The 16,478-nt window shown below is 39.5% G+C and overlaps 1 protein-coding gene across 2 annotated transcripts in view; it reads right to left on the reverse strand.

Moving 5' to 3' along the window:
* The window catches only part of STRA6 (signaling receptor and transporter of retinol STRA6), a 99,972-nt gene that overhangs the window by 62,522 nt on the left and 20,972 nt on the right, over positions 1–16,478 (reverse strand). The window contains exons 2-7 of one of the 2 annotated variants that reach the window (XM_073619069.1): positions 13,222–13,342; positions 13,070–13,136; positions 10,734–10,819; positions 10,455–10,594; positions 9,410–9,591; positions 3,045–3,164 (exon numbers count right to left, since the gene is read on the reverse strand). In XM_073619069.1, coding sequence (XP_073475170.1) covers positions 3,045–3,164; positions 9,410–9,591; positions 10,455–10,594; positions 10,734–10,819; positions 13,070–13,136; positions 13,222–13,325 — 699 coding nt within the window. In that variant the 5' untranslated portion in view covers positions 13,326–13,342. Of the gene's footprint in view, positions 1–3,044; positions 3,165–9,409; positions 9,592–10,454; positions 10,595–10,733; positions 10,820–13,069; positions 13,137–13,221; positions 13,345–16,478 lie in introns of those variants that run through there. The other variant, XM_073619070.1, reaches the window with a different exon arrangement.

The raw sequence follows: 16,478 nt of genomic DNA on the forward strand, positions 1-16,478 counted from the left end.
AGGTGAGTCTGCATTTCATGGGCACAGTGAGGCTGAGTTGATGGGCAAAGTGAATCTGCAATAATGGGCACAGTGAGTCTGCACTGAACCCTTAGCACACATTGTGATGTTTTTTTTTTTTTGTTAGTATATCGTACAGGCTAAATTATTTTTGTTGTTACATCTGTTATATATTTATTTTAGATTTTTTTTATTTTAGTCCTCATAAACTGGCACTTTACAATAAATGTTGCACTTTATTTGTTAAAAACGGAGTATATATATATATATATATATATATATATATATATATATATATATATATATATATACACACACACACACACACACACACCTTTTTTTTTTTTTTTGAGGTGAGGGAGAATCTTGGGTGAGTTCCCACACTTTTTTCCCAGGACTTGACCCCTGGAAGGAGGTGTAACACAACGGTCCTCAAGAGGTTAAATAAAGTTGGAGTTCTGCTTTAAACCTATTCTGTTACATGATGTAACAACATTTTCACAATACTGACAGGTTAACAATTCACTATAAGTAGCTTAATATAGATTTCAGTGTTGGAGACAAGCCATCCTTTATCAAATGTTTACTGTACAGGCGTGAGTCACGTGTGTGTATGAAATAAAGAATGAGAAAGAATGATACACAAGACACATATACCTCTAATTTACTTAACATAAACACACATGCACAACCATAGTCACATCAGCTGATAATTAATCAGATAAAGTCTGTGTTGGATAAGGACACGTTGCCATGGGGACCAGGCTGATTAATCACATGGGACAGATTTTTGGGACAATGGGCCTATTCAATGAGACTTTCCTCCCCACTTGAAATCCCTTTACATGGACAGGACTTAGGTAACATCTAAAGTGGGCTGCAACAATGCCAGCTTTCCTCCTCATGTACACTGAGCTTTCCAGTAATTCGTTCTAGATAAAGTAACAAATCACCATCTTTATACCCCCAAATAAAAGCACTGTGTGTGTGTGCAGAGAGGAGGCCCCCATAATGTTGACGCTCTTTTATGGTTCAAATGGATTACAATACATGGTAATAGGCGCAATGGGATCATTTTATCCACCCCTTCCGAACGTTCTCTGTCATACAAAGCAGAAATCTATCCCACTAGACACATATATCAGTAAAACACTAATAACACATCTTTATAATGTGGCTTTTACACTAATGAAAGCCCTTCTGTGTCTATAATAATGCATTAACCCGTGAGTTCTATTGTTATATCCCTTAGAAATGTATAGACTGCTACTTTATCTTTCTGTTTCCTGTTTTTTTTTCCTCCATTCTACTTTCTTTTCATTTATTATACGTATTCAGTTCCCTTGTTTAAACAAGATACTGTATACCTGGTACCGATACTGTGTAAACTCTATTATCACTCGCCGTCTGCCCTATAGCAGCTTTACTGCTACAGGGCGACAGCTGTGCTCCAGATCATATATATATATATATATATATATATATATATATATATATATATATATATATATATATATATATATGTGTGATCCCTCCTCTGGAGCCACCTCTACCAATACCTCCGGATGGAGGTATATGTTTACTGATCTGTATTGAATTTCACACTGCATTGACTGTTATGAGTATTTTCCATAATTTGTTACCTGTGCTCCAGTTGGAACATCTGACAAGATTCCACATGTAAATGCTAATTCTTTATATGAACTAATACATAATATTGAAAAATATATATGTGATCCCGCACCTCCGCGTAGCAGGTGCTTTTATTATACACACGCAGGGGCCGATCAGCGGGTACCGCTTTCCTGATGCTCACTGGCACCTGCCGATCATTCAGTACAGAGGCAGAACACCAGCCTGCCTATGTAAACAAGGCAGATTGCCATTCTGTCAGTAGGGAAGGCATGGATTCTGTGTTTCTGCAAAGCAGGGACACGGATCCATGCCTTCCGCTAGTAAAAGCACCTCCCACACTGTACAAAAAAACAAGCTAGGCACACAGTTAACACTTTGTACGCCCCTGATGTTAACCCCTTCCTAGTGTCCTAGTGCTAGTGTCATTAGTACAGTGACAGTGCCTATTTTTAGCAATGATCACTGTATTAGTGTCACTGGTTCCCAAAAAAGTGTCAGCTAGTGTCCGATTTGTCTGCCACAATTTCGCAGTCCCGCTATAAGTCGCTGATCACCGCCATTACTGGTAAAAAAATAAATAAATAGAAATTCCATAAATATATCCTATAGTTTGTAGACGCTATAACTTTTGTGCAAACCAATCTATATAAGCTTATTGGGATTTTTTTACCAGAAATATATAGCAGAATACATATTGGCCTAAACTGATGAAGAAATTATCATTGTTTTTTTTTTTTCAAAATTGTTGATCTTTTTTTGTTTATAACACAAAAAATAAAAACTGCAGAGGTGATCAAATACCACCAAAAGAAAGCTCTATTTATGGGGAAAAAAAAGAACCTACATTTTATTTGGGTACAGCATCGCACGGCCACAAAATTGTCAGTTAAAGTAACCCAGTGCCGTATCGGAAAAAATGGCCTGTTCATGAAGGGGGTAAATCTTTTGGAGCTGAAGTGGTTAAAATCAATCAAATTAAAGTGAAAGAAATGTATAGACTGCATCTTCTGTACTGACCTTTAAAGATCACATAATAAAAAAGACACATTCATATATAAATATATATAAACCTTAAATAGTAAACACCATATAGTCAATATAACTATGCGGAAACATGTTTACACCCATATAAAGCGTATATCCACTGTGTCTAGTATACAAAATACGGCAGAATTAGAGTTACAATGCCTGGCTCTCACACAGTTCAATCCCTCCATTAATACCCACAGCAGGACATAACTTGGTCTGTGCCAGCACACACTAAACCATCTATTTTTATACAGAGCTCGAAAATCTTGCCAGCCATCTTTTCAGGCTGTCAGTCATTCTTAGTCACAGCATGGCACATTGTAAGTGCGATAAGCCTGTATTACGTATTCAGGAGATCTTAGCAGAGTTGGGTAAATTACCTGTTTAGAGCGAGGAGACCGGCGCCATTCTTGTACCAGCAGCCCAGGGTACATCAAACTAAGCACAAGCAGACAGCAGATTTGCGGCACGGTTGACAACAGGGAGTAATATCTGTAGTACTAGAGGATAGCCAAAGACAATATTAATGTATAATTTGTAGTGGGTGTTAAATATATACAGTATATAATATGACAGATAGATAGATAGATAGATAGATAGATAGATAGATAGATAGATAGATAGATAGATAGATAGATAGATAGATAGATAGATAGATAGATAGATAGATAGATAGATAGATACTGTAAATCAATTCATATACAGTTGTGCTCATAAGTTTACATAACCTGGCAGAATTTATGATTTCTTGGCCATTTTTCAGAGAATATGAATGATAACACAAAAATGTTTCTTTCACTCATGGTTAGTGTTTGACTGAAGCCATTTATTATCAATCAACTGTGTTCACTCTTTTTAAATCATAATCACAACAGAAACTACCCAAATGACCCTGATCAAAAGTTTACATACCCTGGTGATTTTGGCCTGATAACATGCACACAAGTTGACACAAAGAGATTTGAATGGCTATTAAGGGTAACCATCCTCACCTGTGATCTGTTTTCTTGTAATTAGTGTGTGTGTATAAGGCCCCTTTCACACGAGGCGGGCTCCGTTTCTACGGAGCCCGCCTCGGTCTGCCGGCTCAGCGGGAGATCAGTCCGTTGATCTCCGCTGAGCCGGCGGATTACAGGTCCCTCTCTGCTCACTGAGCGGGGAGGGGCTTGTCAGGCGCCGCTGCCGCCTATGGAGGGATCGGACGAAAACGGACAGCATGTCCGTTTTCGTAGATCTCACCCGATCCGATCCGCCAGCGACGGATCTGGACGTAGAGCCATACGTCTGCTTTTAGCGGATCGGACGGGGTCGGATGTCAGCGGACATGTCTCCGCTGACATCCGACGCTCCATAGGCTAACATGGATCGCCCGTTCAGGTCCGCCGTCAAAACTGACAGGCGGACCTGAACGGTCCGATCGTGTGAAAGGGGCCTAAAAGGTCAATGAGTTTCTGGACTCCTGACAGACGCTTGCATCTTTCATCCAGTGCTGCACTGACTTTTCTGGATTCTGAGTCATGGGGAAAGCAAAAGAATTGTCAAAGGATCTGCGGGAAAAGGTAGTTGAACTGTGTAAAACAGGAAAGGAATATAAAAAGATATCCAAGAAATTGAGAATGGCAATCAGCAGTGTTCAAACTCTAATCAAGAAGTGGAAAATTAGGGGTTCTGGTAAAACCAAGCTGCAGTCAGGTAGACCAACTAAAATTTCAGCCACAACTGCCAGGAAAATTGTTTGGGATGCAAAGAAAAGCCCACAAATAACTTTAGGTGAAATACAGGACTCTCTGAAAACATGTGGTGTGGCTGTTTCAAGATGCACAATAAGGAGGCACTTGAAGAAACATGGGCTGCATGGTCGAGTCGCCAGAAGAAAGCCATTACTACACAAATGCCACAAAGTACCCCGCTTACAATACGCCAAACGGCACAGAGACAAGCCTCAAACCTTCTGGCACAAAATTTTTTGGAGTGATGAGACCAAATTTGAGCTTTTTGGCCACAACCATAAACACTTCATTTGGAGAGGAGTCAACAAGGCCTATGATGAAAGGCACACCATTCCTACTGATCCTGGTTCACACTGGAGCGTTTCGACATGCGATTTGACATGTCAAATCGCATGTCAAATCGTCAGCAATTGCCGTCAATGGCACCGTCCTAATCGGTGCAACGCCGCATCCGTTTCTGTACTACTTTTTGCGATTTTGGGCTGCGATTTACATTGACATCTGTGCAGAAACCTGACAATGATCCAAATGACAATGATCCAAAACACAAGGCCAAGTCGACCTGTCATTGGCTACAGCAGAATAAAGTGAAGGTTCTGGAGTGGCCATCTAAGTCTCCTGACCTCAATATCATTGAGCCACTCTGGGGAGATCTCAAACGTGCAGTTCATACAAGACAGCCCAAGAATTTACAGGGACTGGAGGCTTTTTGCCGAGAGGAATGGGCAGCTTTACCATCTGAGAAGATAAAGAGACTCATCCACAAATACCACAAAAGACTTGAAGCTGTCTTTGATGTTAAAGGGGGCAATACACGGTATTAAGAACTGGGGTATGTAAACTTTTGATCAGGGCTATTTAGGTAGTTTCTGTTGTGATTTTGATTTAAAAAGAGTAAACAAAGAGTAAAAATGATTTCAGCCAAACACTAACCATGAGTGACAGAAAAGTTTTTGTGTTATCATTCATATTCTCTGGAAAATGGCCAAGAAATCATAAATTCTGCCAGGGTATGTAAACATATGAGCACAACTGTACATACTAATACTGTTACACTGAATTAATTACACTTGCTTTGTACTGAAAAAAATACAGATTTGATTGGATTTGTGAGCTCCCTTGTATTATTATTCTCTTTGTTTACAATAAATTGCTTCCCATTATCAGTATAGAGTAATCATTCTGACATTCCATTTATTTTGGAATTTTTGTAATGAAAATGCATTCTAAGTAGAACTGCATACTTTCTCAAATGTAAAAATGGATCATTACAAAATATAACACAGCAACAACATAAACATTGAAATCAAAACGCATTTCAACGCATGAATTAAAACGCACATCAACGATAATGCGTGTCAATACGCTTTGATGCAAATTAAGACCAACTACAATACACTTCAGTGCACAGGGTACTATGCACGGTACTTTCCCTTATACTTTGTGGCCTATGCAGAATTTAGAGCAATACGAAAACTCTGGTGTTGGATAGAACTTGGTGTTTTTTTTTCCTTGATGTAAGTTTTACATAGGATCTCTTTCTATGTTATTTTGTTTGAATCAAAAAAGTCCTTGCAATCCATTTGTTTTTAAATCCAGTCACACATTTTAACTATGGAAAATGATTGGCAACTTTAATGACTTATGTAAAAAAATGAATCATAAGTCATTTACAAGTACTCCACCCAGGAGTAGATTTGATCTGCATACTGACTGATCAGATGGATCCAATTATACCAGGCCTTTGGACTCAAGTATGAATAGAGATCAAATCATGAAACATACAATATGCTGGTGATTTGACCACTTGGACCTGTTAGTTACTCTGCTAGGCCAATATGGTAAACATTGCTACAAAGGATCACTCACCCATTCCCTTTAATACAGTAGTGATAGCACACTCCACCCCCCATAATGCCCAGTACACACGTTGAGAAAACCGGAAGATAAATACTACTTTTGAACCAATCGTCTGATAATCTGATCATTAGTACACAGCTTTCGAGAGCCGATCACGAGATCATGTGAAATGACCCAAAGAGACAAGCACAACGTTTTTTCTCGTACGATACGAGAACGAACAATTTTTATTTAATCAGTACAGTATTCATCTGTAACAAATCGAGTGACCAAGACTGTGCATGCTCGGAAATTAAAGAATACATTACAATACAATACATTACATCAAACCCAAGAAGCTGTATTTTTAATTTTATTAACTCTAGTAACCTATTTGTTTTAGATATGAGACTAGCATGCAAAAAAACTGACGATCATTCGTCCAATATTCTCATCGTGTGTACGAGGCTTAAGAGGCCCATGCACCAAAGGAACACAGGCTCATTGTCCCCAGTTTGACTTCAGGTCACATAATGGGATTCACTGGGGATCCAATTTTAGGGCTATTGGGGTTCATGGGACAACAATTTACTAGTTCTCTTCCCCTTGCTGTGATTTTAGTCATAACAAAGTAGTATATTTCCCTTTTTAGATGCTATCCAAATAAAGAAGTATAGTACTCAATGGATGTTGGAAGTTACTGAGAGGGTGCGGAGAGTGTGCTCCACTAGGGAACTGCCGCCAAGTCAGGACTGAAGTGGCAACTGTTTTGCTTCACCACCTTAGCAGTTCATTTGATTAGCTCATCTCCAGGGGCGGACTGACAACTCATGGGGCCCCCGGGCAATAGGAGATTATGGGGCCCCCCGGGCAATAGGAGAAGATTATGGGGCCCCCGGGCAATAGGAGATTATGGGGACCCCAGGCAATAGGAGATTATGGGGCCACACAGCATATACACACACACATACAGTAAACACACACAGAAACACAATATACACACACAGTATACACACACAGAATACACATACACACACTGATAAGGTACTGTAGAGGTGGGGCAGCTATAATCTTGGGATTTTTAAAAAAACACAGATTTTTACATACTGTCCCTGGTTTTATTGAGGCTGGCAACCCTGATGGGGCCCCTTAGTGGCATGGGGCTCTCGGGCAGTGCCCCAGTGCCCGAATGGTCAGTCCGCCCCTGCTCATCTCTAATATGCAGTGTCTGACTAAAGAACTTTTGGCCTTTTCAACCTAGTAACCAATCAGTTTTTTTCTCTTTTATGATGCTAAGGTAATTCAGAGCATCAAAGAAAGATACTGACTATGACTAGTAATATGAAAACAGTCAGCAATACAGCCTGACACTTCATATACGGCACCTAACATTGATGTTTGTATTGAAAGCCCATGAGCTTGCTATCTGATTTAAGAGTTAAAACAGCGGCCATCATTTCACACCACATAATGGGTCGGGCAACAAAGAGTGGTCACAAACCACCCTCTGCAGGTATAATTTTCATATCATGGAGATACTTGGAGTTTGACACCCACATTATGCATCTGTTAAAATACAGAAATACAGAGATACTAAAAGTTCAGTGGATGATAGAACAGCAACATACTCAGCAAATGACTGGAACCCAAAAAGTAGGTCACAAATTTGACTGTGGTTTAACACACCAAGTTCCACCTAACATATAGAGGACCAGTGCTGAATGATTCCTGTAATTGATAGTGGGACAGATTTATGTGAAACCTATTTATCTTTCCCAAAGTATCAGATTCCAGCTGTCATTCCTAAAATACTCTGGGCATGGCAATTAGAATATAATTTTCTGCAGTGAGCAACATATGGATTTTTCATGATCCAGACTGTTGTGAGGGAATGTCAGTGGTAACACAAATATTCAGGCTTGTAAGACATGGATGAGCATATTTATGTACCTATCAGATAGGTAGTGGGGCTGTTCTCCAACACTTCACCACCACTTAATGTATATGGATTGTGCCACCACTTTAAATATTTAGCAACCACTGCACAAGCCTTGCTTTAATGCTGCTCTCAATATAGTATTTTACGATTAAATTCCAGGTAAACCTCTTTCTAAATGGTTCAGCCAAATTCCAGGCATATCTTCCTCTAATTGGTTCAAATACATAGAGTATGTGTAAACCATTTCGCCTGCCATGAGAGATAAAACTCTGTTCAACCAATTTATGGTCTAGCCACCCAAGCTACATCAACCTACTCTCTCTATTCATCTGCTAGCTGTCAGTATTAGGCCCTGTTCACAAAGGCATTCATTTGGTAACAATGATATTGAAGAGTCTTATGCACCACAAACATTTACAAAGCACAAGAGCTTGACGCCACTTTTTAAAGCTATTAAAGTGGCTTTCCAAACTCTAACTCTAAAGAAGACTGTAATCCCTGAAAAGCATGGTGCTCTCATGCATAGGGCAGCTTTGCTTCTGTGGTTGTCAATTTTACAGATCACCAATGGTCCATGGGCATCCTTACTAACTAATGGTACTAGACAGCAACTATGAAAGCTGGTCTTTATTTGCCGATTAAAGTGCCACAGTATTTAAGAATCCCAGGGTTCTATGAAGACCCACAGATTTGATGTTCATCTATTCGGAAGTGCTTGTAGTACAAGGTAATTATCAGCTACTGCAGTTATTTGCTTTCATTTAGCTGCAGTCTGGCAGTATTAAATACAGCTATTATTGGGATTGTTTACTGTAGCTTGAAACTAGAATTCTGCAGATCACAAGAGGCAATTATAAAGTTTTCAATGTAGGGTTCACTTGCTAATGTCTATGTGACCTGGGTCTTGGTCACTACTGCCCTTACTTTTCCCAATATGACATCTACTAGGCAAGGAATAAGAGGAAGCAATTAAAAAGACAAATTCAATTTGTATGGACAGTGTTAAAATACATTTGATGATTTTTAAGAAATATACTGTATAACTCGTGTATTTTTATATATGCCTGGAATTTACAATATACCCTGCAAAAGACTGTTCTTATAAAGTTTCTCTCAAAACATCAAAGAAAGAGGAATCCTAAACCGAACAAAGTCCAGAGCAGAACAAAGTCCAAATGTCCCAACAAACAGAAAACAAATCTACCGAAAATTGTAGAATTCTATGTGTTTGTCTTACCTGTGGTGATTGTGGACATTCTACCTTCTGCCATATTAATGCTCCACAATGCATCCAGGAGAGGATGGTGCCCACGGTGTACCCCACAGCCTTTTGAGCTTTTGGACCTTCCAGTCTGTTACATGCCAAAAGAGGGTAGTACAGTGCAGGGTAATAGAAGAGGGCGAGGATTCTCCAAAGTTCTGTAATATAATGAAAAATATATAGGTATCATAGCAAATATCACCCCTAGAACCATTACCTTTGTGTTTAGGCATTATACGGCTATCAATTACAACCATAATGGAAAAAAACTGTTTCAAACTATAAAAATATTCTAATATTTATTCTAATAATTACAGTGGATTATAATTGGTAAAATTACAATTGATATGTAAAGTTTACCCATAGGGATTGCTTTACTGAAGGAATAGAAACTGTTTACTTGAAAAAGTGTTGTGTACTTTCTTGCTTCAGAGTCGACTGGAAATCATTACTGTACTTGGGAATGCTATGTTACCAATTTTGGGTGCCCTGTCTTGGGGAAAACTAACACTGGGCTGTAAAAATTGGATTTATCGCCAAGGTTCTTTTGCATTCAGTACAACTAAGAGCTGCAAAGAAATTCAATGCTGCTGAGTGATGTAAACATAGGTGCTGAACATATAGCTATAAAATGTTCAGCAGATGCCTCCTCTGATCAAAGTCTCAATAAGTATGTTTCTCCAGTCAAGGTAACCAGCCCAACGTATCCTACTAGGACTAGCTCAAGGGGCAAATGCCCTCCCTCCTCCCAGCCCAATCCTCCCCTGTTCAGCAAAATCCTCCCCTGTTCAGCAAGTGGTCCCTTCCTCTGAAGAGACCAGTGCTGTATGTTTGTGCCCTGCCATAGGAACTTTGAGTCGCCTGCTTGCTCTTCAAGCTTCAGGGACAACCGGGCACGATTTAGGGTAAATTTGTACTTTGAGTAGGTATAGGTTTAGACATGTGACACTTTTTCACGTTAAGACTGCAGTCTGTCCTTTCTTTTTTCAAATGGTCATGTGTAGCATTAAAGAGCATTTACCTCCACAAGATCCCCAGTTATTTGAAATGAAGTTGAGAGTTGTAGAGTCCAGGAACAAACGGATGATTGAAGACACTAGCAAGCCAAAGACTGCACATGGCACCCAGCTATTCCCTGAAGCCTCCAATAGGTTTAAGGGGCTGCATTTCAGGCAGAGGAAAAGGTAACAGGTGAGAAGAGGATGGCTAATATGGGATACGAGTTGAGTGAGTTAGTGCAGGTAATAATGGGCAAGTAGCAGGGTAACAGCAGGGACAGACATTTGGGTTAATGTAATACCTGAGAACACCGGGGACCCCCCAACAGCAGGAAATGCAGAGTTTTCGCCGTCGTATCAGAAAAGATAAAAGCAGCAATGTGCACAACTAGAAAAAAAAGGCATATGCAAATGGTGTACAGAAGTTAATAGCAGGTCGATATGTTTTTATGAAACAGTATAGAGATGTACAGTTGCCAACTGTCTTTAATTTACAGGGACAGTTACACGTTTTGAAGATTTTAGGTCCTGGAAATGTTATAAAACTGAATCATCTTTCAACAAAATCCCTGATTTGCATCTATGTAAGGACTCATATTCGTGACAAATGTAGTTTGCTTTCAGGCAGTTCTGATATGTTCTGCTTACAGTTACGTTGCTTTAATTTGCCTTTCAGTTGTTCAAGAAATTCCTTAAAGTTGCATCTGCGTTATATCAGTCTGCTTCTGAGCTGTACTGAGCTGAATCTGCATTTATGTTGACTTGTATGGTGAGGAACAGCAACACAGATGCAATCAAAAGCCTACGTACATGTGTCCTTAAAATTAAACAATTGTACAGAGTATTTAAAATGCACAGACAGGCCTTTTGTGGGTACAGATATTCTGCTCCTTAACTCTCCTCTGCCCTTATAATCAATGGAAACCTGTACAGTACCTGTCTACTTATTAATGAGTTCCTTTCCTAGGAGCTCATTCGTAAGTCCAACTTGTTCATAAGTCCAACAAAGATCAGTGCTTGCAGACAAAGGCTGCGACACTGTTTAGTGTGTTCTGACGAGGGGAGTCCCCCTGTCAGAATACAATAGCACAGCTGATAGCTGCACCAACATTGCTTGTGTTGGTACGGCGATCTGTCAGTTTTGTTTTCATTCAGCCCGCTGGGTTGAATGAAGAAAAGCTGTGCAAACACATGTTCACATCTTTGAAAGTTCCCAACTCGAAGATTTGTATGTAGGGGACTTACTGTACTGACAAAAACATGAAGGCTTCCTTCTAAAATGCTTGTTACCCGGCTTCAGTGCTTTATACCTCACTGAGTTAAAACAAAATGCAGCCAGAAAACTCTGAACGCTTGCTCCGCACATGTTCCAGGTCCTTGATCAAAGTGTGGATGTTCCTGGATCAGTATTGTTTCCACGCAGCTAGTATTTTGAGAAGAGACGAGTGGGATTTTGTGGCAAGGCCCTTCTATAGCTTACATATTTAAAAATATAAACGTGTGTTAGAAATGCCAAAATGTTTCAGGATCGAAATCCCACATCTTCTGGGATAAAATTGTACAGATTTTCAAACCCTGATGGTTTTCTCATACATAACTCCCAGATCCCACTCAAAGTTCATAAGAACTCAGTTATCCGCCACTTATTAAAAGCTGATAAATCCTGCATCCCCCTTTTTTAGGAATTCCCCACTCCCTTCTCCAATCAGCTTTGAATGCAGAGGGTGGAAAACATGAGGTGTATGGAAGATATACCTCATTTTTGAACAAAACCTTATAGAAAGGCATGATTTTACTGGACCGAATTTACGTTATCTGACACTGAAAAATCCTTGATTGTTGGAAATGTCTGAATTTTTCAGGTCCTCGTCTCCAAGCATACTGAAAAATACATTCAAAGTTCACGTTCACTTTAAGTACAGGTTTTCATTTTTTTTAAAAGTCCTATTTTTTTAATCAAAATCTGCATTGCTGTTAGTTAAGAAAGCAACTTGAATCAGAAAAGTAGATAAAAGTTCCAGTGCAGATCATTTTGTCATTTTGGGTGGGCCCTGATGTAATACATATTATGTTACTCAGTTTAGTAAATATGCCGTGAGGATTGTATAGTGCAATGACGCTACAAAGGAGAATTGTGGTTAACAGAGGTACACCACACTTTATATGCAGAGTCCCTGGAAATTATTTTAACATGTTGGCAGCTAAGGCCAAACCTTTTGTAAGATCTAGCCAAATGGTGTTAGAAGTTATAATAGAATAGTCCTGGGTCACTGTGCATGCATGCAGTAGTTCTACTCTGTTTTAATACATTTTTCGGTTTATGTTAAGTAAGTAGGTCCTTCTATAAGCCTAAAACTATACACGTATTTTACAAATGTATTTTATTGCAACAAGACCCTGCTGTATTCATTGGTAAAATGATCTAACAAATTAAAAAGGAGCAGTTTTAGGTCATTGGTATAATGTAAAAAAGCTAACGTTAGTAATAGATTATACTTGGAGATGTAAGCGGTAGGAACCAGTAATTACCAGTCATTTATTCAAGTTACATACAAGATATTAGTTATATGGCCTTGATTAATTAGTTATGAATGCAGATTATGGAGGCTACAAACACTGTGGGTATAACAGAACTCACTGTAACAGGGGCCATGATGAGGTGGTAGAGTTCATCCGACATGGTTGGGAAACATGGTACAATGACCCTACAATGAAAAAAAAAAAATGTAACACCATATTAAACTTTACTTGCATATAGTCTAGAAGTTACTAATACATGTGTTCACTTACTCATGAGGGGCCATCACTGGTCCTTGTGGTTCATCAATGTACCAGTCATCATACGACAACAGATCATCCTGTTCAGGATCTGGACTTGCCTCTTGTGTTGCCATAATTCTGCCTACTGCTCCTGTACAGCAAAAGAAAGACCCTTTCTTATATACCCACACTCAGCTGACCATTGCAATGCATCCTTTTATGTAGAGGATTACAGACATTCCCTTAGGGTCAGAAAGTGCCAAGGGAGAAATATATCAGCAAGTGCAGCACAGCGAGAATAGAGAGGCTAGGAGTCCCACTGCACACCAAGGTGCAAGAATGCACAGTGGGAGATGAATAATATGACAATGAGTTTCTGAACTTAGTATAGAAGGCAGATCTAGATTAAAAAAGGCTCTAGGAACAATATTATGTCCTCTATTAACCTCATTCCTATCAGTGTATCTTAACTCTGAATCATCTCATTGTGAGGGACATTTAATCCCATTTTAACTATCAAAAATACTGCTGTTCCTCTCATTAGTAATATGAGTAGTAATTTATAATGCTCTTGTAGCCATGTGAGTGATGATAATTAGAGTGACAAACTAAAAATGAATTTATATTCCAAAATCTTTCCAGATTTCCCTATTAAACCACCAACAACAACTTGGTGCTTCATTAGTGCTCAAAGATAGACCTATATCCGGAATACCAGGGTAAACCTGACGTAGTCTGAGATCCGCCTTCATACAGTTTTGTTCTCAAGTTATTAGCCTTCCCTAACTCCTTGCACATGTGTTTTGTGTATTCTAATCACTTTCCTAAAGAAATAATTACATGAATGTGACCAATAAGTACAGTGGGGACGGAAAGTATTCAGACCTCCTTAAATTTTTCACTCTTTGTTATATTGCAGCTATTTGCTAAAATCATTTAAGTTAATTTTTTTCCTCATTAATGTACACACAGCACCCCATATTGACAGAAAAACACAGAATTGTTGACATTTTTGCAGATTTATTACAAAAGAAAAACTGAACTATCACATGGTCCTAAGTATTCAGACCCTTTTCTCAGTATTTAGTAGAAGCACCCTTTTGATCTAATACAGTCATTAGTCTTTTTGGGAAAGATGCAACAAGTTTTTCACACCTGGTGTGAAACGTTGGTGGACAGCCATTTTTAGGTCTCTCCAGAGATGCTCAATTGGGTTTAAATCAGGGCTCTGGCTGGGCCATTCAAGAACAGTCACAGAATTGTTGTGAAGCCACTCCTTCGTTATTTTAGCTGTGTGCTTAGGGTCATTGTCTTGTTGGAAGGTAAACCTTCGGCCCAGTCTGAGGTCCTGAGCACTCTGGGGAAGGTTTTCGTCCAGGATATCCCTGTACTTGGCCGCATTCATCTTTCTCTCGATTGCAACCAGTCGTCCTGTCCCTGCAGCTTACAAACACTACCACAGCATGATGCTGCCACCACCATGCTTCACTGTTGAGACTGTATTGGACAGGTGATGAGCAGTGCCTGGTTTTCTCCGCACATACCGCTTAGAATTAAGGCCAAAAAGTTCTATCTTGGTCTCATCAGACCAGAGAATCTTATTTCTCACCATCTTGGAGTCCTTCAGGTGTTTTTTAGCAAACTCCATGCAGGCTTTCATGTGTCTTGCACTGAGGGGAGGCTTCCGTCGGGCCACTCTGCCATAAAGCTCTGACTGGTGGAGGGCTGCAGTGATGGTTGACTTTCTACAACTTTCTCCCATCTCCCAACTGCATCTCTGGAGCTCAGCCACAGTGATCTTTGGGTTCTTCTTTACCTCTCTCACCAAGGCTCTTGTCCCCTGATAGCTCAGTTTGGCCGGACAGCCAGCTCTAGGAAGGGTTCTGGTCATCCCAAACATCTTCCATTTAAGGATTATGGAGGCCACTGTGCTCTTAGGAACCTTAAGTGCAGCAGAAATTTTTTTGGGACCTTGGCCAGATCTGTGCCTTGCCACAATTCTGTCTCTGAGCTCTTCAGGCAGTTCCTTTGACCTCATGATTGTCATTTGCTCTGACATGCACTGTGAGCTGTAAGGTCTTATATAGGCAGGTGTGTGGCTTTCCTAATCAAGTCAAATCAGTATAATCAAACACAGCTGGACTCAAATGAAGGTGTAGTACCATCTCAAGGATGATCAGAAGAAATGGACAGCACCTGAGTTAAATATATGAGTGTCACAGCAAAGGGTCTGAATACTTAGGACCATGTGAAATTTCAGTTTTTCTTTTTTAATAAATCTGCAAAAATGTCAACAATTCTGTGTTTTTCTGTCAATATGGGGTGCTGTGTGTACATTAATGAGGAAAAAAATGAACTTAAATGATTTTAGCAAATGGCTGCAATATAACAAAGAGTGAAAAATGTAAGGGGGTCTGAATACTTTCCGTCCCCACTGTGTTTTGTTTGCAGCTATACATTAGCTTTTAGGTTGCTTCTGCTCATCTGCATTGAAGACAATAGGCCTAACTTTTGACTTGTTCCACATTTAGGCAAAGAAAGGAACATATACTACCACTTTTAGGGCCTTTGGCGCTAGACTTTTGTTCACGTCAGATGGGTTTTGAATTCTCTTATCAATGAGAATGCAAAGCCAACTTCAAGTAGGTGAAATGCCTGTCAGAAGGAGATCAACTCCAGATCAAATGTAACTGTCAATGAATTCTGTATAACCACAGGAGCATCTCAAACTGATGCCATCGCCACAAGCCCAAAGCCTGTCAACATAGGTCATTAGTTGGGTCTAAAATGACCTAACTAGGTACAATCAGAATCACACCTCTTCATTACCTAATTTATGTTAGCAAAAATTGCTAGGTATCAGATCAAAATTAATAGCAGCTCACGAAAATCGATTTTCAGAATTCATATTCTTTGCAAAGAGGATTCCCATAGACATTATAGAGTCATTGGATTTGACCAACTTAAAAACAACAAACTGTCTGAATGCTAAAAAATGCTAAAATGCTAAAAAATGCTTCATTCAATTTGGCCTTTAAAAAACTGTGATCAGTATACATTTTCTAATCTGTTCGGTCAGTAGTAGTCTCTCTAGGAACGGATTTCTGGCAAGTATTTGCCTGATACCACATATATGAGATTGCCACCACATCCAGCAAAAGTTGGATAAATTGGGTGACTATGCTCTAATATCTTTGGCAACTTAACAGAGGTTTTCACAAACAATATGGCAAGACAAGGAACGGCCGGTCATACCTGCCATGAGGTTTTTGACTTTCCTCCTTACA

This window comes from Aquarana catesbeiana, linkage group LG03, assembly GCF_042186555.1.
Source record: "Aquarana catesbeiana isolate 2022-GZ linkage group LG03, ASM4218655v1, whole genome shotgun sequence".
Classification (NCBI taxonomy): domain Eukaryota; kingdom Metazoa; phylum Chordata; class Amphibia; order Anura; family Ranidae; genus Aquarana; species Aquarana catesbeiana.